Consider the following 23,960-nt stretch of genomic DNA (forward strand, 5'->3'; position numbering starts at 1 on the left):
GCTAGAGCAACTTAGAGTAGAGTAAACAGTGCCAGAAGAGGCAGAAAGGAAGAATAGGATCACATGGCTATAAATCAGAGGTTTGAGTTGTAACTGTACTATTTCTTACCTGCATGACTTTCAATAAGCTATTTTTCTTCAGTAACTTATATTCCCCTATTTACTTCAAAGGAGCTCAGAATAAATGATTTCCAAAACACTCCATCAATAAAAAGAGGAAAAGACTATTCACAGCTACTGGATAGATAAGACATTACCAAGTAAGCAAGATGGAGGGCGTTCAGGTCTTACCAGTTGATCTACCCCTATGCTTTAAATTTTTCTGACCTGGCTATTGCTCTATCATTGCATTCTCTACCCTTTATCATCTGACCAACTGATATAGCCTAAGGTCTCCTGGACATTGTTACTTAACTTTTAGATCATTCCATCTATTCTGAAGCTGAATTCTCTCATATGCATGTTTTGCATCAATTAGTGAGCTCCACAAAATCACGAACTGGGTTCCCTTTTCATTTAGTATCCTGAAAACTTAGTAAAATGTTTGGCAAATAGTAAATGCAGGGATTATTTTTTTCGTTTAGTCATACGTACATACATAAAAACGGATAAATGCATCTTATGCTTTTGCTCATTCATCTGTCCACCTATCCATCCATGAATACATTTTATCATTCTATTTCAGTGTAAAACATTTGGTTCTATGACCAGAGTAATTTGTTTTGCAGCATGACTTAGTGTTTCACACTTCTAGGAATCTCCTAGGAGTATCCCTAGAATGAAGTGATGCATCATTGCCATAAGCCTGGACAAAATCTTTTAAACCTGTGATGAATTTGATTGTAGTAAATATCTTCACCTACTCTGTATGTGGGCTTCTAGGTGGCAGAGTGGATAGAGTGCCAGTTTTTGTGTAAAGAATATTGGAGTTCAGGGGTGGCTAGGTGGCGCAGTGAGTAAGAGTGCTGGCCCTGAAGTCGGGAGGACCTGAGATCAGTTCCAGCCTCAAAAAAAACTGGCCATGTAACCTTGAGCAAGTTACTTAACCCAAATTGCTTAAAAAAAAAGAATATTGGAGTTCAAATCTCTTCTCAGACACTAGATGTGTGACACTGAGCAAGTCATTTTCTACTGTTTGCCTCAGTTTCCTTATTTCTAAAATGAGCCAGAGAAAGAAATAGCAAACTACTCCAGTTTCTTTGCCAAGAAAACCCCAAATAGGTTCAGGAAGAATCATACAAAACTCAACAATAATACTTTATAATATAATGTTATTTGCAGAATTTTTCTTTTTCTTTCATTTTTAATAATTTGTTTTTCCCCATTGTAAAATAACATTTATTTTTAATTTTTGAGTTCAAAATTCTCTCTCTGCCCTCCACTGTCAATAAGAAAGCAAGCAATTTGACATAGGTTATACGTATGTAGTCATGCAAAATATTTTTTTTCACATTAGTTATGTGAAAGAAAAAAGAGACAAAAATATGAAAAATAAAGTAAAGAAAAAATATGATTTGATCTGCATTCAGACTCAATCAGTTCATTCTCTGGAAACAAAACAGCATTTTTTTTTCATAAGTCCTTCAGAATTGTATAAGATCACTTTATTGCTGAGAATAGCTAAGTTAATCATCACAGTTAATCATCATACAACATTTCTGTTAATGTATAAAATGTTTTCTTTGTGCTATTCATTTCACTTTGCATCATTTTATGTAAGGTTTTTTTTTTTTTTTCCCACCCCCCCCCCCCAGGTTTTTCTGAGAGTACTCTGAGAAAAGGAATTCTCTTCCTTGCATGTTTGTGTATCCTTTAGCAAGCTTTTGGCTTTTGTCATGATTTTCTTATATCATGCTAATTTACTTCCCCAATTTCTCTTCTAATTCTTTTATTTGATTTTTAAAATTCTTTTTGAGTCCTTTTAGGAATTTTTTGGTCCTAAGACCAATTCACATTCTTCTTTAAAGCTTTGGATATAGCAGTTTTGACGTTATTATCTTTTGAGTTTATATTTTGATCTTCCTTGTCACCATAATAACTTTCTATGGTGAAGATTTTTTTTTTGTTTTTGGCTCATTTTTTTTCTATCCTATTTCTTGACTTTTAACTTTATATTAATGTTGGCTTCTGCTCCCAGGGTAAAGTCACTGTCCCAAGCATCAGTTGTATTTGTTTGTGTGTGTGCAGCTCTTTTCAGAATTAGCTCTTGGGGGTGAGTAAGCTTTCTGCTCTTCCAGGTTGTATGATCTAAGGAGAAGTGTGTTTACTACATTCCTGGTCTTTGAGTGACCACAATCACTCTTTTACATCCTATAACTATGACCAGGGTCCCACTGCTCTGCAACAACAAATTCTAGTGTTCTGGTGCTCCTCTTCACTGTGGGACTGTGATCTGCATCCAACTATGGGTAATCAGAATCTTCCACCTAATGCCCGCAAAATGCCCTGTAATTAGTGACCTATAGTCTCCTTCTGACTGGTTGTCCAACGTCCTTGCCATCTGTGTATTGAAAGCCCTGAAAGCAGCCATTGCCACTGCTGATTCAGTTGCCCCTAACCACTATTCCTGGCTTCCTGGGACATTGCCTCTGGTAGCATAGTCTGGGCTAAAGTGTACTAGTGTACTCCACTCTCACCCCACTGCAACACACCTTTTCTAATTTCTTTTGGGTTGGAAATAAATTTCACTTTGTCCTTTAGTGGGTTCTACCACTCCAGAATTGTTTGTGAGGACTTATTTAAAATTGTTTGGAGGAGAATTTGTGAGAGCTCAGGTGAGTTCCTGGCTTTTCCCTATCATTTTGGCTCTAGCCTCTTTCCTTTTTGTATAGAAATAATGCTTATAAATTTATATATCTGAAATTGAAGGAGACAATTCTTTGCATATCTGACAGTTCCTTTTCTCTATCCTCCTAAATCACAAGTATTTTAAGGACCTTACTTTGGACATTCACTCAATTTGTTAAGTGCCTTCCTAGAAGATTGGAAGAAGAATTAAAAAAAAATTCATCATTGATATCATAATATTATATCAATGTGATTTTTCTTTATTTTAAAATATAAGTCTATCATGAAAAAGTTGTTGGACAATTAGAAAAAAGAGAATCTGATAGAACAATACTAGAACTAAGTGAAGGAAGATTCAATGAGGTACACTAAGCCAAAGATAAGGTAGAAGAGGCAAGGTCATGGGACAATGGTCCACAATGAAGCAGGCTGCAATGATGCAATACCTATGCAATCGGGAGCCTTTGGTTAGATAATAAGTTAGTAGGTCTTTGTGTGGAATTCATCATGTATACTTTACAGCCTGAATTTTGGAAGTTGATAAAAAAAAAAAAAACATTGACTGATGTCTGTATCTCAATCACATCTCTCCTTAATAGTTATGTACCTGAATTGTAATAACTAAAATTTACTTTAACACTGTATTCAATATCCCAATCTTTGATCCATGGTGCTTACTATGGGACAAACATTAATCCATGTATTTAAAAAAAACATCTATTAGATTTTTAATGTGTGCTAGATAATCTCCTAAGTACTAAGAATAAAAAAAAAGTAATGAGAAATTTCTGTCCTTATGAACTTTTCTAAACTGAGAAACAACTTGCAAATAAAAAATACTAACAAAATACATGTGCAGTAGATAGGCACATAACTCTCTAACAGCTAGGAGACTGGAAGAGGCCTTCTGGTGAAAGGATTATTTGAGATTAGGTTTTCGTTTTATTGTTGTTGTTTTAAGGAAATCAGGGTTCCTAAGGGGCTGATGGGAGAAGAGTGATCTTGTCATGTCTGAGGAATTGTCTGCTGCTTCGGTGTTCTGATGAAAGGCAAGGAAAAAATAAGGACACATCTATCTCTCCATCTATTAATCAATCAATCGATAACACATTACTAAGTGATACCTATTTTCTGGACACTGTAGTAAGTAACTATCTACAAGGAACTTACATGCTATCATGAGAAACTTAATAAATATACCTGTAATATATGCACATTGATGCAATATGCATTCATCCATATGTGGTATTTATGCATATTGGTTGCTGGTTAGTTGGTTATTGTCTTTCGTTCTTGAAAAGAAATGAAATGACATCACAATACTAAAGTCAAGTTTCAATGTGTCCAACTGTGATTGATCAGATCAATACGAACTCAGAATGCTCTACCAGAAGTCAGGCACAAATAGTCCATGCAAATATTTGGGGGAGATTCTCCAAGTTTGTGCATCCTGCATTTCCTTTGAGCTCTTTCAAATTTTCCCTTCTCACAGAGAACAGCACCTTCTCTGAGGTGGGCACATAATGCTGAGAGGTACTGTGCCAATGTCTCCCATGTCACACAATAAATTCCAAGGTTCTTGAGAGAGACTTTGATATTGTCCTTGTATCACTTCTTCTGACCACATGTGAATGCTTACGCTGTGTGAGCTATCCAAAAAACAATCTTTTTGGCAAGAGTATGTTTATGCACATATGTACAACACTAGCACAAATGCATAAAAAGTCTGTGTATGCAATACATATATTATAAATATGCATAGGCATATATTCAAATTCACATGTATACCACTCAATAACATATATACCCATAAATATGCAAGTTGTTACCTGTAAGATGTAAGCTTTTTAAAAGCATGAGTGGTTTGTCTGTCTTTGTACTAGCAGGCATGTATTTAGCATCTGATCAATTAATTAATGAATATACATATATACTCATATAAGTTTTTATTCCAGACATATACATATATTTGTTTACATGTTTATAAATGAATATATGTGTATATGTACACATATGTATATACCTATGTATAAAACATTACACAAACTATTTACTTTTGAAAGGAATAAGATGAAGGTTTGAAGAAACTTTTAATTCAGAAGGTGATATTTAAATATAATCTTCAAGGAAACCTGGGTTTCTAGGAAATGAAAACGAGAAAGGAATCCATTCCAGGAATGAAAGGAAGCTCATATAAAAAGTATGGGGAGGGGAAACTGAGTGTCACATATGCATACAAGTATATAGGTCAAAATGGCTTGACTGAAATAGAAAGTTTTTATAGGTACAGGTCATGAAGAAATTCAACTGTCCTACTTAAAATGTTTTTTTTTTATCCTAGAGTAAATATAGAGATATTGGAGCTTATTGAGGTAGTAAGTGAAATGATTACAATTATGATCTTGGAAAATCAGTTTTTTAGCTGTTTAGAGGACAGAATAAGGAGATGTTTGACTCATAAATATGATATAGGAGACCAATGAAACAAGAAGAAACAGGTAGTGAGGACCTGAGCTAAGCTGTGGCCCATGTAAGTGAATAGTAGAAGATAAAATTAAATTTTAGAAATAGAAGTGATATTTTTAACAATAAATTATTTTAAATTTATTATAATTTTGTGCAATTATATAATTACATTCTGCACAAGAATTTGGAAGTATTATAGCTAAGAAGTAATGACCCTTATCATACCCTTTGAGCCAACAATACTACTATTAGTTCTGTATGCCAAGGAGATCAAAGAAAAAGGACCTATTTGTAAAAAAAAAAAATTTTGCAACGCTTTTTGGAGTAGCAAAAATTGGAAATTAAAGGGATACCCATCAACTGTGGAATGGGTGAAGATGTAGTATGTGATTGTGAAGGAACACTATTGTGCTTTAAGGAAAAAAAATAAGCAGGGTGGCTTCAGAAATCCCTGGAATGATTTATATGAACTGATGTAAAGTGAAATGCACAGAAATGATCATTATACACAGTAATAATAATATTTTAAGGATGGATAAATTGTGAAAGACTTAGCAACTCTGCTCAAGGCAATGGCCCAAGGTAATTCCAAAATGACCCATGATGAAAAATGCTACAGATTAACTCTGAGTACATTTTGAAACATACTTTTAAAACTTTATTTATTTTTTGTTTTGTGCATGTGTTTTATTTTGCAACATGGTTAATATGGAAATATGTTTCTCATGACTTTAAGTCATATTTCTTGCCTTCTCAAGAAGTGGGGGAAGGAAGAGAGAGAATTTGAAGTTTAAACTTTAAAAAAAATTAATTATATTTTTTGCATATAATTGTGTAATACTTATGAGCTAAATAAACTTTTATTTACAATTATGTAATGTGAGAATATAACATAATAAAATATCAAAAATAAAAAGAAATATATTTAAAATAAAAATAGAAAAAATAAAAAGAGAGAATGGGACAAAATGTATTATTCATCTATTAATAAAAAATAATCCAGACTTTCAGTGATTCAAATAAAACAAAAACAAAAAATTTATCATATAAAAAATAAAAACACAATTTACAAAATGTTGAAAATATCAAAACAAAGCTAATATAAATATTAAACTTTATCTTCTAAAGGCTTTAGCATCAAAATTGCTGCATAGAAAGGTAACAGAATTAAAAGAAAGCAGTAATACCATAATGGTAAAAGATTGTGATTTCCTTTTTTTTTTTTTTTTTGGTTTTTGGTTTTTATGCCTAATCAAGACAACTAATGTGTGTTAAGTGCCTATGATGTGTCAGGGACTGTGCTAAGATGCAAAGAAAAGACCAATGATTGTAGCTCTCTAGGAGCCCAGAGCCTAATGGGGCATTCAAACAAGTATGTACAAGATATATCAAAATACTAGTTGTAGATTCAAAGTTAAGGCATTAAGATTAGAGAAATTTGGGAAAGACTACTTACGGGAGGTATTAATTTAGCTGATACTCTAGCCACAAGGAAAGGATTTTCATTTATATGTGTTTATAATTATCTTATTTCTGCATTCAAATGAGTTACAACATATTGTCAGAGTGAAGTATAAAACTTAAAGGATGGATATTGTTATAAATTTTTAAATAGTCACAGAACAAACATTAAAAAAATTAAAACAAAATTATTGTTCTTTGTTCATATGCAGTTACTGGAAACAGTCATTCAAAAAATTCTTTAACAAAATCTTAATATCTTATAATTCTCCATTTGGAAATGGAAATGGATTTAATTACTAAAATAATTAATTAAGGTAACCCTGAAATAAACACTTCAAAAATGCACTTAGCATCAAAGAGTAAGTTTCAATGTCTGCAAACACACATTAATTGTTCCTTTTTCAAAAGAAGTAATATTTTCTGGTTCTCAATTTCAACTTTTTTATGCTAAAAAAGAGCTTAATTCTTTATAAATGGACCAAAAGCATTTAAGAATGTCTTTGTACATCAATAGAAAAATGCACAGGGGGTGGAGTTAAGATGGCAGAGTAGAAACAGGACTTAAGCGGGGCTCCGACTCTCACCTACTCCAATTCATGTAAAAGGTGACTCTCAAGAAACTTTGGAGCTACACAAACCACAAAAAGACACAGAGAATCTATCCTCCTGCTGCGGACAGGCTGGCAGGCTGGAAGGAAGCAGCCAACACAGCACTCTGGGAACCGAGTGCAGGCCCATGAGAGCCGGAGGTTTTAGCCACAGGGTGTCCTGAACAATCACTGGCTGTAGGGACTTCAGTTCACCAGCAGTGGTGATGGTTTCCTGAATTATCAACACATGGATGACAAGGACACAGTGAGAGGTCAGTGCAGGGTGGACTTGGGATCCAATAGTTGGGAGTTTGGTTGGTCTTTACCCCAAGGCGAGAAGCCATTGAGGCACCACAGCCGTGGATCCACAGCCACATGGCTACTTCAGCTCCTGGCCTGCAGAGTGTAGGGGGAATAAGCAACTAGTCTGAGGGGTAATTGCTCTTGCTTTATCTTTCTTGGATGTGGATTGCAGTCAAGGGTGGAGGTACTGGGGTGTGCGACCAGGTTACCAGAGTCTGTGGAGGATTCAGAGAGGGCACCCAACTAATAGCTTTGGCAGCTGAAAAAACTCCAGCATTTGGGACAAAACTCCCCTGTCTGGTAGCAGAGTCCTACTGTGGCAAAAATCCAAAAAAGTCAAGTAATTGATTGGCAACACGAGCAAATGAGAGAAGCAAAGTAAACAGAGCAACCCAACTTTACACTGCTATTTTGGGGAAAAAACCGATCAAAGCATGGAACAGGAAGAAGACAGTGAAGTCAGAACTCCTGCACCAAAACCTTAAAAGAAAAATATGAGCTCATTACAGGCCATAGAGGAACTTAAGAAGGATTTTGAAAATCAAATAAGAGAAGTGGAGGAAAAATTGGGAAGAGAAATGAGAATGATGCAAGAAAATTATGAAATGACAGTCAACAACCTGACTGAAGAAAATAACACCTGAAAAATAGACTAGCTCAAATGCCAAAAGAGGCTCAAAAAGGCAATGAGGAGAAGGATGCCTTAAGAAAACAAATTTGCCAGATGGAAAAAGAATCTCCAAAGCTCATTGAGGAGAATCATTCCCTCAGATTTAGAATGGAGCACAGGGAAGCTAGTGCCATTAAGAGAAATCAAGATGCTGTTAAACAGATCCAAACAAATGAAAGAATAGAAGGCAATGTGAAATACCTCATTGGGAAACCACTGACCTGGAAAATTGATCCAGGAGAGATAATTTAAAAATTATTGTTCTACCTGAAGGCCATGATCAAAAAAAAAGAAACTAGAAATCATCCTTCAAGAAATTCTCAATGAAAATTGCCCTGATGTTTTAGAACCAGAGGGCAAAATGGAGGTTGAAAGAATCTACCAATCACTTCCTGAAAAAGATCCCCAAAAAGAAAACTCCTAGGAATATTATAACCAGTTTCCACAATTCCCAGATCAAAGAGAAAATATTACAAGCAGCCAGGAAGAAACAATTTGAATATTGTGGAAGCACAATCAGGATAAAACAGGATGTGGCAGCTTCTACACTGAGGGTTCAAAGGGCCTAGAATATTATATTCTAGAGGTCAAAGTAGTCTATGATTATGTACAAATTTCTCCTGGAGTTAATGTCATTTCTTAGAGTTTGTTTCTTTCTTAGAAATTTCTGTCTTATCAAAGGGTAATTAAAATGTTGTCACTCTTGTCATGTCAGTGCCAGAATTTTGTTTAATGTTAATACATTCATGAGAAATCTCTAGTTGGAGATATATTTTAAAGGACTTTAAAGGGTATATCTTGTAAATATGAGAAAGTAAGTATATTGTTCAACATATATTGATTTTTCCTCAATTCTTTTTCCTATGTAGTAATATAATCCATGTTTTATTTTTCTGTATGTATGCATACACACACACACACACACACACACACACAAAGAGTGAGTCACATGTGATCAGAAAAGACCTGTGGTTTGTTTTCTAGCACAAAAACATCAGTAATAAAAATTATGAAAACAACAACACCAATGAGCATTTATACATTCCTTAAAATTTAGAAAGCATTTTACCATTTATTATTACATTTAATCCACACATTTTGCAGTAATATATTTACAGGACTCAGAGTAATGCTTCCTTCATAGTAACATTTAATAAATGTTTTTCATTATTTTGCTTTTCTCATTTGATTATTTTTTTTCCTTTTCATTAAATGGAAAAGAATACATACCACTTTGGTAACCTATAGCCCACCTAGAAACAACCTCACTCCTTTATCTACTTAAGAGTTTTTGTGGTATTTCTTTTTGCCTTTAATTTTTAAGGAGATCTTTGCTTTTCCATTTAATGTCACAAATTTAAATAATCTTTCAAAAATTATTTTTGACTTAATAAATGTTTTTCTATAGTGGAATAAAATTATACTTCTAAGTATTATGTAAAATACGTCTTGTATGATTTCTGTTCATGCATTTTAATATTTTATTATTACTGAGAAAAAATTAATTTGAATACACACATATTCTTACATTTTTTTTTATTCTGAACTTAACAAGCAAGAAAGGAAATGGACCCTTCCATATAGAGAATTGAATAGGAAAAAACAAGATAATATATAAAACTGCATATCTCTATTGGGTGTTTCTAGTCTTTTGGCATACTCTCTATTTTTGACTCTGCATTAAAAATGATGTCTCAATGACCTTTATCTTCCCCTTCCATCATTCTGTCTCCCAATTAGGTTATGAAAAGCAAAGCAAAACAAAAACAAGGGCAACAACAACAAAACCGAAACCCTAATAAAAATATGCTTAGTTAAGCAAAACAAAATCCTATATAAATTTTATTAAGTTTTATGTCCAATTTTACATCTCAAGTCTCTTACCTCTCTAGACATGACTATCATTTTAAATTTCATTACTTTTTTTCTGGAATTATAGGTAATCATAGAATTGACAAAAAAAAAACGTTCAAGTCTTCTTAAGTAGTTTTTAATTTCTTTTTTTTTCTTTTTTTTCCTTTTTGGAGAGCAATTGGGGTTAAATGAGTTGCTCAAGGTCACACAGCTAAATTTTTGCATTAAGTGTCTGTGTCTGGATTTGAGTCAGGTCCTCCTGACTCCAGGGCCAGTGCTCTATTCACTGCGCCACCTAGCCACCCCAGTAGTTTTTAATTTCTGATGTGGTTATTGTATAAATTGTATTTCCAGGTTCTGTTCAATTCACTCTGTACCATTATACAAGTTTTCTAAGGTTTCTCTTAAACTTTCTCCACCATTTCTCATGACATAAAGTATTTGCATGTATTTATATATTCAACAAATAGGTATTAACGTCTTTTTCCATTAGCACACATATGTACATCTGATTTTATGTACCTACATTTCTGTGTAGTTTGGTATTCTTAGAATGTTTGGAATGCCTATTGGTTATCGTTAACCTTACATTTCTGAGGTTTGGAATTGCCCTAATTATCCCCAAAATATATAGGACCATAGATAATATACACATGTGAATACTCTATGACTATGAAAACAAAATATTGCTATTTGAAATGAGTCAAATGAAATATTACTACTTTACAAAAGTCAAATTTAAATTTCTCCTGTGAACCCCTGACCTCTAAATGCTTCTGGGAAGCATGTAAAAATGTTAAGAACATTATTTCTACCTATCTTTCCATCTATCTACTTGATACATAAGCAAAAAGCCACATCCATGTGTTGCTTCCTTCTTCATTGTCTTTTAGTTCCATCATTTTCCCTTATATTGCTGCAATAAGCAACACACCTCCTAATGCCAGCTAGAGGCTCCTTAGGCACGGAAGATCATTCTGTAAATGGAAGTGCCCACATTCCCATCTGTAGTTATTACCTAATCCTGGTGAGAAATACTGAATCGTATGCTTTCAACATGTTAGTGTACATAAGCAAAACAGTATGAAGAAAGAGGCCATTGGGTTGAGATATTTGAAATATGTGTGATGAGGTAGTTTGAGTAGTCACCAAAGTGAATATTGAAATCAATAAAATTATGGCAGAAGACAGAGTGGAGCTAAGGGCTATGAGCTATGTAGTAAAATCACTAATTGTCTTAAAGCAAGACTTCATTTAAACTGAGAAAGAATAAGTATTGTATGAAAAGTGGAGAACACTGAAAAACAATATAATAAAATAGTGGTTCCAAGATGCAAAATAAAATCACCTTTTATATGGGCAAGTTGTATAGGAATAAAACACCTGGGGAAGAAAAATAATTATATGAAGAATGAAAATTGTGATGAAGGGATTTTGGCAGACATTTTATACCTACAATCCAGTTCTTCTGATGGTTCAATGATCTCAACATTGACTATTTATTCAATGATGGAGATTCCCAAACCAGGTATGCCTGCTTATTCGATGCAACTCTTATCCAAGTTCTCTCATCTGTTTATCAAAGTATCCACCCAACAAGCAAGGGGACACTTTTCTCATTCTCTTGCATGTCGTGGATAATAGGAGAATATACTGTTGTCCACATGTCATTCATTCTCCCCATGTCATCATCCCACTTCTTTTAATCCCTTATCATACATTTCTTTGATGAAATGTTTAATGCAATTTTGCATAATTTCTTGTTTTGCAAAGTGCTAAACCTTCTTTATCCATACCAACCATGTCTTTATTCTGCTCTTTTGAAGAGATTATGAATATCATTCAGGTGATTTCAATATTCTGAGATTTTCCACCTGCCTAATAAGAAATGAAAACAGAAACATAGGCAAGTAGGACACTTCGCTAGTTCTTTTACCTAAGGTTATGAAATCTGATTCCTGAAATTGGAAGATCAGTACAATAATGGGAAGTAGATATGTATGCAAAAGTCTGGTGTATAAATTATGAAGCATCAAGACAAGACGATTCTGGGTCTTTATTTTGTTAAAAATAAAGCAGATCGTCGTGGATTCTTTGTTGATTTTGGAGGCAAATGTAACCATATTGGATGAGATGGACATTGAGAAGAGCAGTGGACCTACTTTTAGGTGTCCATGGGGGAAGTTTGTGGAGATGGAAAGGTATAAGTAATAGATGAAGGAGACTGGAGTGAACTATAGGAAAAGATAAATGTGTATTATGAAAGCGGTATGAAGAAATTTGAAATTCTGAAATCTGGAGATTAAATTTGTAGAAAGGAAATGAGGGATGACTTGAGGAGAAGGTAAACAAAAAAAATGACAAAATCTTGAGCTGATGGCCTTCAAGGGTTCGAGCTGAGGGAAACGGAATCAAGGTGAAGGAGAAGACTTTGGGGTTAAAAAAAGGACTAGAGCAGAAAATTCTTATCACAATAAGAAGACAAAAAGTAGGAATTAAAGAGGAGTACAAGAAGAATCCCAAGCAGAGAGGAGACACAGTTAAGGAAAGAGGCATTTGTAAGGCAATGGTTAGCATTTATTACAGAAGAGAAAGGAAGTAGGGCATAATCTCAAGTTTCAAATGAGGTGTCACCTCTTCAAAAAGGAGCTAAATTGTTCCTGAGCAAAAGATGGAATGTTCAGAGAGACATATTTATGTTTGATAAAGAAAATTGCTGACCAGAAATTAAAGTTATCCCAAATGGAATAGGCTGCCTCTGAAGAGTGAAGTTTCACCACAACTAGAAATACAAAGCCAAATTTTATCAAATATGTTGTAGAATTATGGTTAGAAATCGATGTTTCTTTGGATTGTTCAAATTAAGGTTTCAAAATTTGAAATTTAAGTTAAAAAGTGAAGCATCAATATTATATAAGGATAGATATTTGCTCCATCAGGCTAATATTTGCACTAGTAATTTCTTTAATGCAGCAATAACATCTTTGTTTTTTAGGCTGTATATCATGGGGTTAAACATAGGAGTCACAATGGTGTAGAAGAGCGAGAGAATTTTTTTTATCCCTGACTGGTTTGACTTGGGTATCAGATATGTAATTATACCAGATCCATAGAATAAACCCACAACTATGAGATGGGAAGAGCAAGTGGAAAAGGCCTTTCGTCTCCCTGTGACCAATGGCAACTTCAGGATGGTGGTGATGATTTTAAGATAGAATCCAAGAATGGTGAGAAAGGGAACCATCCCAAGTAGCACAGCGACAGCATAGACAAAGAACTCTTGAGCAGAGGTGTCCCCACAGGCCAACTTTAGCAATGGAGGAACATCACAGAAAACATGATTGAGTTCATTAAAACAGAAGGGAAGAGAAATTACCTTATATGTCTGTGCTACTTGTCCAGGAATCCCAGCGATCCAGGAAACAACCACCAACTGGACACAAACTTTGTGGTTCATGATAAGAGGGTAGTAGAGAGGCTTACAAATGGCCACATAACGATCATAGGCCATCACAGCCAGAAGGAAGCTTTCAGTGACTCCCAGAATAAGAAATAATGAAAGTTGTATAGCACAGGCCATCAAAGAAATTGCTGTGTTGTGTGTCCAAAGGTTTGTCAGCATTCTGGGGAGAGTCACTGATGTGTAACAGATTTCCAAGAAGGAAAAGTTACCCAAGAAAAAGTACATGGGAATTTGGAGAGTTGGATCAACCATGGTAATGACAACGATGAGGCCATTTCCTATGAGGATAATCATATAGATGATCAAAAAAATTCCAAAAAGAAACCCTTGGAGGTTGGGAAGTTCAGAAAATCCCAGAAGAATAAATTCCCCTATGACAGTGAAATTTTCTTCTGCCACTTTTTCTGTGTATTCCATCTGTGGAAATGATAAATTTAGGATGGACAAGTAATTTTGCCTCTCTGGGTCTCAATTTCTCTCATAGAAAATTAAGATTAGATCATCTCTAACAATACTGCCTCCTCCTACATTCTATATTGTAGATACTCAAATCCCATCAATTAAGTCCCCAATTTATCCTGTGAAGACATTTTTGAATCTCTAAGATTCATTCCAAATTGATGGAATGCTTTTTGGAAGGAGTGTAAGTAGGCAAAATAGGGGTTGTGACTTGCCCAAGGCCACACGGCTAGTTTTGTATTTTAAGTGTCTCAGGCCCTATTTGAAGTCAGGTCCTCCTGACTCCAGGGTTGCTGTTGTATTCACTGCATCACATAGCCAATCCCCAAATTGATGGAATGGAAATAGAACACTAAGTCCTTGTAGACTAGAGAAGATGCCAAATTGACATGAACACTGAATAAAGAGAATAAGAGCCAGGAAAGGACTCCATATAGGTTATAACTTTAAGTTGTCTTTTTATCCCTCACATACCTCTACTCACTGACCAGCTGTTCTTCTCATAGAGCTCTGGAAGTCCATGCTTATTCTTACCATTTGTGCCATTCATGTGATCTTCTCATCATCAGCCTTATGACCTGCAACTTCAGTCACTTCTCTCCTCATTCATGGGAGCCACCAAAACAGGAGAGTGGATAGAGAGCAAAGGAACCGTAAATCCCTGAGCTCATGCGCTATCTTTGCCACATGCTAGCTCTGTGATTCTGGACAAGCCACTTAAACTTAAAAAACACAAGTAGTTATCTATGATAATAAATTACAGAATAGTTGTGAATTTGATTTGGTGGAAATATAAGTTGCTCCTATTCCCTCCTGAGAATAGTTGGTTTCAAGCTCTATGTTGTAATGTGTACTAGACTAGGAATCTGATTTTTTGTTATCATCATACAAAGCTTATTTGTCTTCAAGCTCTAACAGTCTAATTTGTTTTAAAATATGAAAAAATAACCCTTCCTCTTTCTAGATCTGTAAAAATCCCCACCAAAAAAAAGAAAAAGAAAGAAACTGCCCCCAGAAAAGAAGACTAGATTTTCTATATCTGCATTCACTAGCTATTTTGTTCTCTATATCCCCTTGACACTTGGGAAACCTCTTGGTATCCCCTCTATAACATAAAGGAGGGGAGAAATCTAGAGTTTAAGTGCATATATACAAAAGAAATAAAAATAAAGAATTACTAGCAAAATAATAGTATTTTCATTCACAAATTATTCTCCATATGCTCCCATCAAGCTTCTCACATATTCCTTTTTCCTTTTTTTTAAAATTTTATTTAGTATTTTCCCCAGTTATATGTAAAGTATTTTAATATTGATTTTTAAAAATTTGATTTCCAAATACCACCCCCCCAAACCCTACTCATTGAGAAGGCAAGCAAAAGGGATAAAGGTCATACATATACAGACATGCAAAACAATTTCATAATAGTCACGTGGAAAAAAAAAACCATAGACCAAGAACAAAACTCAGGAAAAATAAAGTAAAAAAAAAGTGTTTTGCAATCTGTAGTCAGATACCATCAGTTCTTTCTCTGAAGAATGATAGCATTTTTAATCATAAGTCCTTCAGAATTGTCTTGGATCATTATATTTCTGAGAAGAGCTAAGTCATTCACAAATCATTTTACAATATTGCTGCTACTCTGTAAATGGTACATTTCAATTTTCATCAGCTCATGTAAATCTTTCCAGCTTTTTTTTCTTAGAGCATCCTGCTTACAATTACTTAGAGCACAGTCATATTCTATCATAAGCACACGCCAAAATTTGTTCATCCATTTCCTCAATTTCCAATTCTTTGCCACCAGAAAAGAGCTGCTATAAATATTTTTGTGCATATAAGTCATTTTCCTTATTTATTTTGGGATACAGACCTAGTAGTGGTATTGCTAGGTTAAAGGGTATGCATAGTTTTATATCCCTTTGAATATAGTTACAAATTGCTCTACAGAATGGTTGAATCAGTTCACAACTCCACCAACAATATATTGTCTCATTTTCCCCATATGCTCTCCAAAGTTTTTCATTTCCTTGTTCTGTCCAATTATTCAAGTAAGTATGAGGTAGTACCTCAGAATTGTTTTAATTTGCATTTCTCTGATCAGTAGTGAGTTAGAACTTTTTTTTTTTCATTTGGCTATAGATAACTTTGAATATTTCATCTGAAAATGGTTTATATCTTTTGATAATTTCTCAATTGGGGAATGGCTCTTATTTTTACTTTCTCATATACTTTACCTGATAGGTCCCAGACTGATTGATCTCTATATCTTTTGATAATTTCTTAATTGAAGAATGGCTCTTATTTTTTTTTCTTTCTCATACACTTTACCTGGTAGGTCCCAGACTGATTTATCTCTAAGTTCTCCTCCAGTTCTATCAGAGAAGGGAATAGATATTAAATAGCATTTACTTTGTGCCAGGTACTGTAGCAAGTACTTTGCAAACATTTGCTTCTCAGAACAATCCTTCTATGTATGTGCTATTATCCTATTTTACAGTTGAGAAAACTGAAGCAGAGGCTAAATGACTTTCCCAGATTCACACAGATAACAAGTTCCTGAGGCAAGATTTGTACTCAGGTCCCCTTGCCTCACAGGCCTCTCTATTCATGGCACTATGCAGATGCTGATGATTCTTGATTATTGAAAAAAATACTGAATTGAGTTCTATACAGAAAGAACTTTTTCAGAAGAGTTTACAAATGGAGTAAGAAATGTAATTTATAGGTTTAGAAAAAAAATAAACAAACAAACAAACAAACCAAAAAAACAGAACTGAGATCTCACTCATTCTAAGGAGTGAGTGAGCAAAGTAGGGTGGTAATATAAAGTCCTATGCAGCCAGAATAAAAGATGTATTAATGTGGAGCTAAAAGGCCTTTGTCTGATATCTGAGTGTGCTCTAAAATAGTCAAATGGCATTCAGTAATTCATGTAGCCTTATGGAAGCTCAGTTTTTTTTTTTTATCAGTAAAATGAAGGGATTAAATGGATAAACTGTCCATAATGTAGTTTGCCAAGATATAAACTTTCCTTTTTCTTACCAATGATTACCATTAAACACAACTATTGCTTCTCATTTTGACTGATTGAATCAACAAAATCCATTCCCAAAGGAACATTAAGTAAATTAAATCACAGTTTTCAAACTTACCAAGGTGGATAGAGTGGTTCAAAGACAATCTTGTCATGAGATGCCATCTACCCCTACATCAGATATTATCTTAATGTATAGTATGATCATGACATCAGAAACAAAGGCAATGAAACTTGGAAATTGTCACTGAGAAAATTATGTTATTAAGGAATCATAGTCCTCTTTCTTTTCTTTTTTTTTTCTTTTGCTCTTTTGAGTTGGTTCAAATTCTCAAGATTAGAGTTCTGAGAAGCTGCTTTTTCTCCTCTATCTACAGGAAGAAGCCAATCACCTAATAGTTAATTCTATTCTTGATTAGTATCCTGTTGTTAAGTAGTTTTAATCATGCCCAATTCTTTCTGACCTCATTTAGGGTTTTCTTGGCAAAGCTATTGAAGTCATTTGCCATTTCCTTTACCAGTCCATTTTACAAATGAGCAAACTGAGGCAAACAGGGTTAAGGGAATTGCTCAGGATCACACAGCTATTTAAGTGGCTAGATTTGAACTCAGAAAGATGAGTCTTCCTGACTCCAGTCCCAAAACTCTATCTACTGTATCACCTGGCTGCCTTAATTCCCTTGATAGAATCATGAAAAACAAACTCAGAGAACTTGGGTTCTTAATGCCTTCTGCCAGGCATTTAGGAGGTTGAAGGAAATGAACCTGGATTTCTATAATAAAAACTGTGACCTTTATGAATTTGTTTACTTGTCAAGGTACATATTTTCCATTAGGCAGTAAATAATGCATTATTTAATTAATATGTGTCCTTTTGACCCATAACTCTTTACCCATTTCTTCACTTACAGATGTTGATTGTCAGCATCAACCTATTGCTAACACTAGCTTTATCACCATTATTCCTTGCTTTAATAATATAATATACAATTTATAAACTGCTATCCTGTTCTTTATATTCTTTGTTCTCTTTATGATTGTAATCTGAACAAAATCCATCCAAGGTAGATATTTGCATTGAGGTCTCAATAGACACCTTTCCTGGCATTATGTAAATGATGTCATTAACTTTACCAAAGCTTTATCACTCTATAGAATCATAGAAATAGATGTTAGATGATAATGTCACAAAAGTAGACAAACAAAAACCCATTTTTGAAATCTAAGACATAAAAATTGACAGCAAAATCCATTTTTTTTTCAGGAAGAATGGTACAAAGTTCATATGTTTCTAGTTTTTATTAATAGAGTTAGAAGTATTAGTAAATGCATAAGATAGCATAAAAATTTGGATAGAAATTTGACCTAGAAGTCAAGAAGATATGGGTACATGTTTTGCCTCTGAGGCATATTATCTGTGTTATTCTTGAAAATTTACTAAGTCCCTTAGCCCCTAAACAACTTTCTAAACTACAAGAAAGGCCCTGGCATATGTTGGTAGAGGGAAATTCTTATGCCAATAAAATCACTGGCAAAGTCTACAGAACTCTCTTTTTTTGGTACAGATTTGTATATGCACATGTATAGTTCCAGAGGCAGTCACCATGAAATAGTGGCTGATGAACCAGTCATGAAATCAATCAGAAAGCATTGAGCTCAAGCCTTGTCTTAACCATATCTTAGGTGTGTGGCTATGTGCAAGAATCTTAAACTTTTAGTGAAAGGATTAGCTCTCTCAAACTACAAATGGAAGGATAATGGTGAATCTGATTTTAGAGAAAATTACCTTATCAAGAGCTCCATATACCTATGAAAGCAGAAGTCAGATGAAGAAAAAGAAATCTATCTTTTAAACATTAAAATTTTCCCCCTTAAGAAACAAACAAAGAGTACATCGGTCAACTTCCATCTAAAAGTATCCCTTGAAAACAGTTAAAGCTCTTTAAATAGACAATATTCCTACCCTCCCTTGCTCTGTGGGGATAGCTTCTTTCCCATGACACTTTTAATTTCTTAATGAGAGTCAGGTCTTCAGGCTCTAACCCTAGGGTTCTAAGCATTCATTAATGAATCAATGTAAGGTAGTACCAAACCACTAGGAGCATTCTAGTCTTGTTATTCTACTTACTGGATAGGTTAGCAAGTCATTTCCCCCCACTTTCTTTTGAGTTTATCATAGATCAAATGTGGATAATTATACTATCACTCCATGTATTCTAGGGTTGTTTTAAGGAAAATATATTAGAAAGGGCAAACTACCATGTCCATGGTAGTTATTATTGTAGTGTTTTTTTTTCCTGGTAGACATTATTTTTTTAATATTAAATATATTTCCACATTAGTCATGATGTAAAGAAGACTTAGAACCAATGAAGAAACAAAAGAAAATAACAAAAGTAAAAGAGCAAATAGTATTCCATCTACATTCAGACTCTAACATTCTTTCTCTGGATGTAAATTAGCATTTTCACTCATGAATCTTTTGGAGTTGTCTTAGATATTATTACAATTCTAATTAATAATTCTGCTCAGTTTGTTAGAACAGTACACCCCCCTCCAGTCCAGTCATAGCAGATCTAAAACTATATCTAAAACTGCAGCAATCGTCAAAACTGTTTTGTACTGGCTAAGAAATAGAGCAGTGGACCAATGTAATAGGCTAGGTACAGAAGATTCAGTAGTTAATGATTATTGGAATCCATTTTTTTTATAAACCCAAAGACTCCAGCTTCTGGGATAAGAACTCACTGCTTGACAAGAGCTTCTGGGAAAACTGGAAAATAGTATGGCAGAAACTAGGCATAGACCTATATCTTACACAATATAAGGTAAAAATAACAGGTACATGATTTAGACATAAAAGGTAATACCATAAGCAAAATAGAAGAGCAATAAAATGTTTACCATCAGATCTTTGGGGAAGGGAAGAATTTATGACCAAACAATAGATATAGAGCATTGAGAAATGAAAATGGATAATTTTGATTACATTAAATTTCCAAGTTTTTGCACAAACAAAGCAAATGCAACCAGGATCAGAAGAGAAGCAGAAAGCTGGGAAACAATTTTTACAAGCAGTGTCTCTGATAAAGGCCTCATTTCTAAAAGAGAATTGAATCATATTTATAAGGAAATATGTCATTTCCTAACTGATAAGTAGTCAAAATATATGAACAGGGAGTTTTATAGAAAAAAATAAAGCTATCTATAATCAGAAGAAAACATGATCAAATTGCTATTGATTAGAGAAATGCAAAATACCATCTCACCCCTATCAGATTCACTAATATGACAAAACAGGAAAATGATAAATGCTGGACAAGATGTGGGAAGATGAGAAACTTAATGCATTGTTGGTGGAATTGGAAAAGATGTGGGAAAATTAGAACCCTAATGCATTGTTTGTGGAAGTGATCCAACAATTCTGGAGAACAATTTGTAGTTATGCCCAAAGGGCTATAGAACTGTGCATATCCTTTGATTCAGCTGTAGCATTACTAGGTCTGTATCCCACAAAATCACAAAAATAGAAAAAGACCTACATGTACAAAAATGTTTATAACAGCTCTTTATGTGATGTCAAAGGACTGGAAATGTAAGGGATGCCCATCAATTGGGTAATGACTGGACAAGTTGTGATATATAAATGTAATGGAATACTATTGTGCTATAAGGAATGATGAGCAGGTGAAACTAAAAACCCTGGAAAGATGAACATGAACTGATGCTGAGTGAAGTGAGCAGAACCAGAAAAACATTGTACACAGTTAACAGCCACATTGTTCGATGATTGATTTTAATAGAATTAGCTCTTCTCAGCAATACAATGATCCAAGACAATTTCAAAAAAATCATGAAAGAAAAGAACTTTCCACATCCAGAAAAGAACTATGGAGTCTGAATGCAGATTGAAAGACACTATTTTCTCTTTTTTATTTTTTTTCCTTTTTTTTGTGGTTTTTCCCTTGTTCTGATTTGTCTTTCACAAAATGAATAATGTGGAAATATGTTTAATAAGCTTGTACATGTATAGGCTATATCAGATTGCATGATATCTTTGGAAAAGGAGGAGGGAAAGGAGGGAGAAAAAAATTGAAACTCAAAATCTTATAAAAGTGAATTTTGAAAACTATCTTTACATGTAACTGGAAAAAATACAACTAAGTGAAATGGGGAAAAAGCAATCCCCCAAAATTCTTTAATTGACCAGAACTTCATGTTGTTTTATTTTTAACATCTCATTGTGGAAAGAAGCATTAAGTATGAAGTCTTCTTCCTGGGAGGAAGTCTGGAATCCCTTTTTTTGCAGAATAAGACAGAGTGATAAAATACAGTAGAGACAATTTTAATACAAAATCTTCCAATTAAATGAACTAATATTTGAAAAGCACTTAACACAGTGCCCAGCACATGTGTATTGTTTTTATTTTCCCTGACACAAAACTGTTCTTTTTTTGCTATCTTCCATGATAACTAGTATGTCAGACATTTGCCTCACTTATAAATCACACAACAGGGTGAATCAAATAAGTACAGATATCTGGGAAGAGTCTGACAATGGACAGTGACATGGGCTTAGTGATCCTATATATGATGCTATCCTGATCTTCTTACTGCAAACCAATATTTCATTACTTATAAAAGATTAGATTTCATTTGAGAGGTAAAGCAACCATAATGGTCTTTCAGTCCAACTCACTGATTTTAGAAAGGAGGAAACTGAGTCCGAGTCAGGGCTATTGAGTTGGAAAAAGTGACATAGGCAGTGATAAACAGAGCTACTGATTAAACTCTTTTTTATTTTAGTTGTAATCAGACCCAGAATACTTTTCTATTTTCTGCAGGAAAATTAAAACTCCATATCCAAGTTTAAAAAACATTGCAATATGATGTCCATGTAGTCCTCCATATCACATCATATTTCATTCTCTTTGTCGTCTAGCCAAACTGGCAGGGAGATATTCCTATTCCTTCCCTCCCCCCTCTTTACCCCCTTCCATCTGGCCCTTGGACTATTTCCTAAAACTTCCTAATCCTCCAGTGAAATGTAAGCTCTTTGAAGTCCAAACTGCTTCTTTGCTTCGTTTTCATTCCCAGTGCCAAGCAAGTTATCTTTAATAGAACAGAATTTTTACTGTGTTGGCTATGTTGAAATTATTTGAATTGCCCCTCTTACCTCCAATGATTTGGCACATGGTACTATTATGTCAGATTTTATATTCTTGGTCTCAAAAACCCTTGCGGACAGTGACTGCAGTAATGAAATTAAAAGACACTTGATCCTTGGAAATAAAGGTATGGCAAATCTTGATAGCATTTAAAAAATCAGAGACATTAACTTGCTAACAAAGCTCTGTATAGTCAAGCTCTGTTTTTTTTTTCCCCAGTAGCACTGTATGGCTGTGAAAGTTGGACTATAAGGAAAGCTGAGTGCCCCCAAATCAATGGTTTTGAAATGTGTTGCTGGGGAAGGCTTTGAGAGTCTATTAGAAAGCAAGGAGATAAAATCATTCAATATTTAAAGAAATTAATTCAGGCTATTCCCTGGAATTTTAAATAATGCTTGATAGAAAGATAGTGTCATAGAAACAATGAACATGAACTTGGAAAGACTTCAGGAATTAGTGGAGTATAGAAGGGCCTGCCATGCTATGGTTCATGGGATCATGAAGAGTTAGTCACAACTATAACTATTATATCCTTTAATCTTGTTTAACCTCTGTGATGGAATTTCAGATTGAGCATGGGTGAATATGGTAGCATTGAAGTCAGTGCTTGTGTGTGAATGTTAGTGGTAAGGGATAGTAGAAAAAAAGCACAGAGATAAAAATAAAATATAGCCATTTCTGTGCAGACCCAAAATAAGGGCAATTTAGTATGGAGGAATGACTGCAGGATTCAGAGTTTGAACATATGATTCCTTATCCTACCTGTCACTTGCTATCCATGCAAACTAGGACAAGTCACTTAGCACAGTGATGAGAACCTAGCAAGTAAATAATAAACGTTAATTGACTGACTCATTGACAATATCTCAGTTTCCTTTTTTTTTTTTTTTTGCAAAGTGGAAGGGAGATTTATTAGATGGCCTCTAAGATGTCTTTCAAGTCTTATGCTATGATTATGGTATATTAATCACTTATATTGAATATTAAATCTATGATAATCATTCACTTTTTTTCCCTGAACATGTGAATATGATATGAGGAACTAGGTAAGACATTAATGGGCAAGGAATATAATAGGCTCTTAAATGATTGAAATACTTTAAAAATATTAGCCGGGGTGCTATGATACTCAATTATCTGTCAACAAACAACTCAACATAACAAACTATACGAAATAGTAGGTAGAGGGATAGGCTTGAAGTCAGAAATACATGGGTTCAAATAATGCCTCAGACACTGACTAGCTGTGTGACCCAGGATAATTCACTTAACCATTTTGGGCCTCCATATCTTTTCATCTGTGAAATGGAGATTATGCAGAAGATATCTTCTGACCAAAAGAAATCATATATTCAAAGTGCTTTGCAAATATTCATACACTTTGTAAATACTATCTCTGGTTACAATCTAATTATAAATGCTAATAAAGGGAGATGTTTAAAAAAATAAAAAACTGAGAAACTAAATAATATTATTCATTCATTAAATAACCATCCTTTAATTATGTAATATTTGCAAAGTAGTATATTAAGTCCTAGGAGAGGATAGAAAGTGCGAAGTTACATTTAATACTAGAATAGCAAAATTATACTAAGGGAAACGAAGAAAATAAGCCCAGCAAATTGCTAAAGATGGCAGATGAGAGGAAGAGCTTAGGAATTTGGGGAAAATAAGATAGTTCAAAAATGAAAGAAAAAAA

The 23,960-nt window shown here is 34.1% G+C and overlaps 1 protein-coding gene across 1 annotated transcript; it reads right to left on the bottom strand.

The window, feature by feature from the left end:
- Window positions 1-12,343: 12,343 nt before the first annotated feature.
- On the bottom strand, window positions 12,344-14,201 carry LOC138163564 (olfactory receptor 10AG1-like). Its single transcript, XM_069091011.1, has one exon. The coding sequence runs from the start codon at window positions 14,012-14,014 to the stop codon at window positions 13,070-13,072; it is 945 nt and encodes a 314-aa protein (XP_068947112.1). The 5' UTR covers window positions 14,015-14,201; the 3' UTR covers window positions 12,344-13,069.
- Window positions 14,202-23,960: the final 9,759 nt, after the last annotated feature.

This window comes from Petaurus breviceps, unplaced genomic scaffold (genome assembly GCF_028583685.1).
Source record: "Petaurus breviceps papuanus isolate PSGF00001 unplaced genomic scaffold, PetGlider_PUasm1.0 188, whole genome shotgun sequence".
NCBI classification, from domain to species: Eukaryota; Metazoa; Chordata; class Mammalia; order Diprotodontia; family Petauridae; genus Petaurus; species Petaurus breviceps.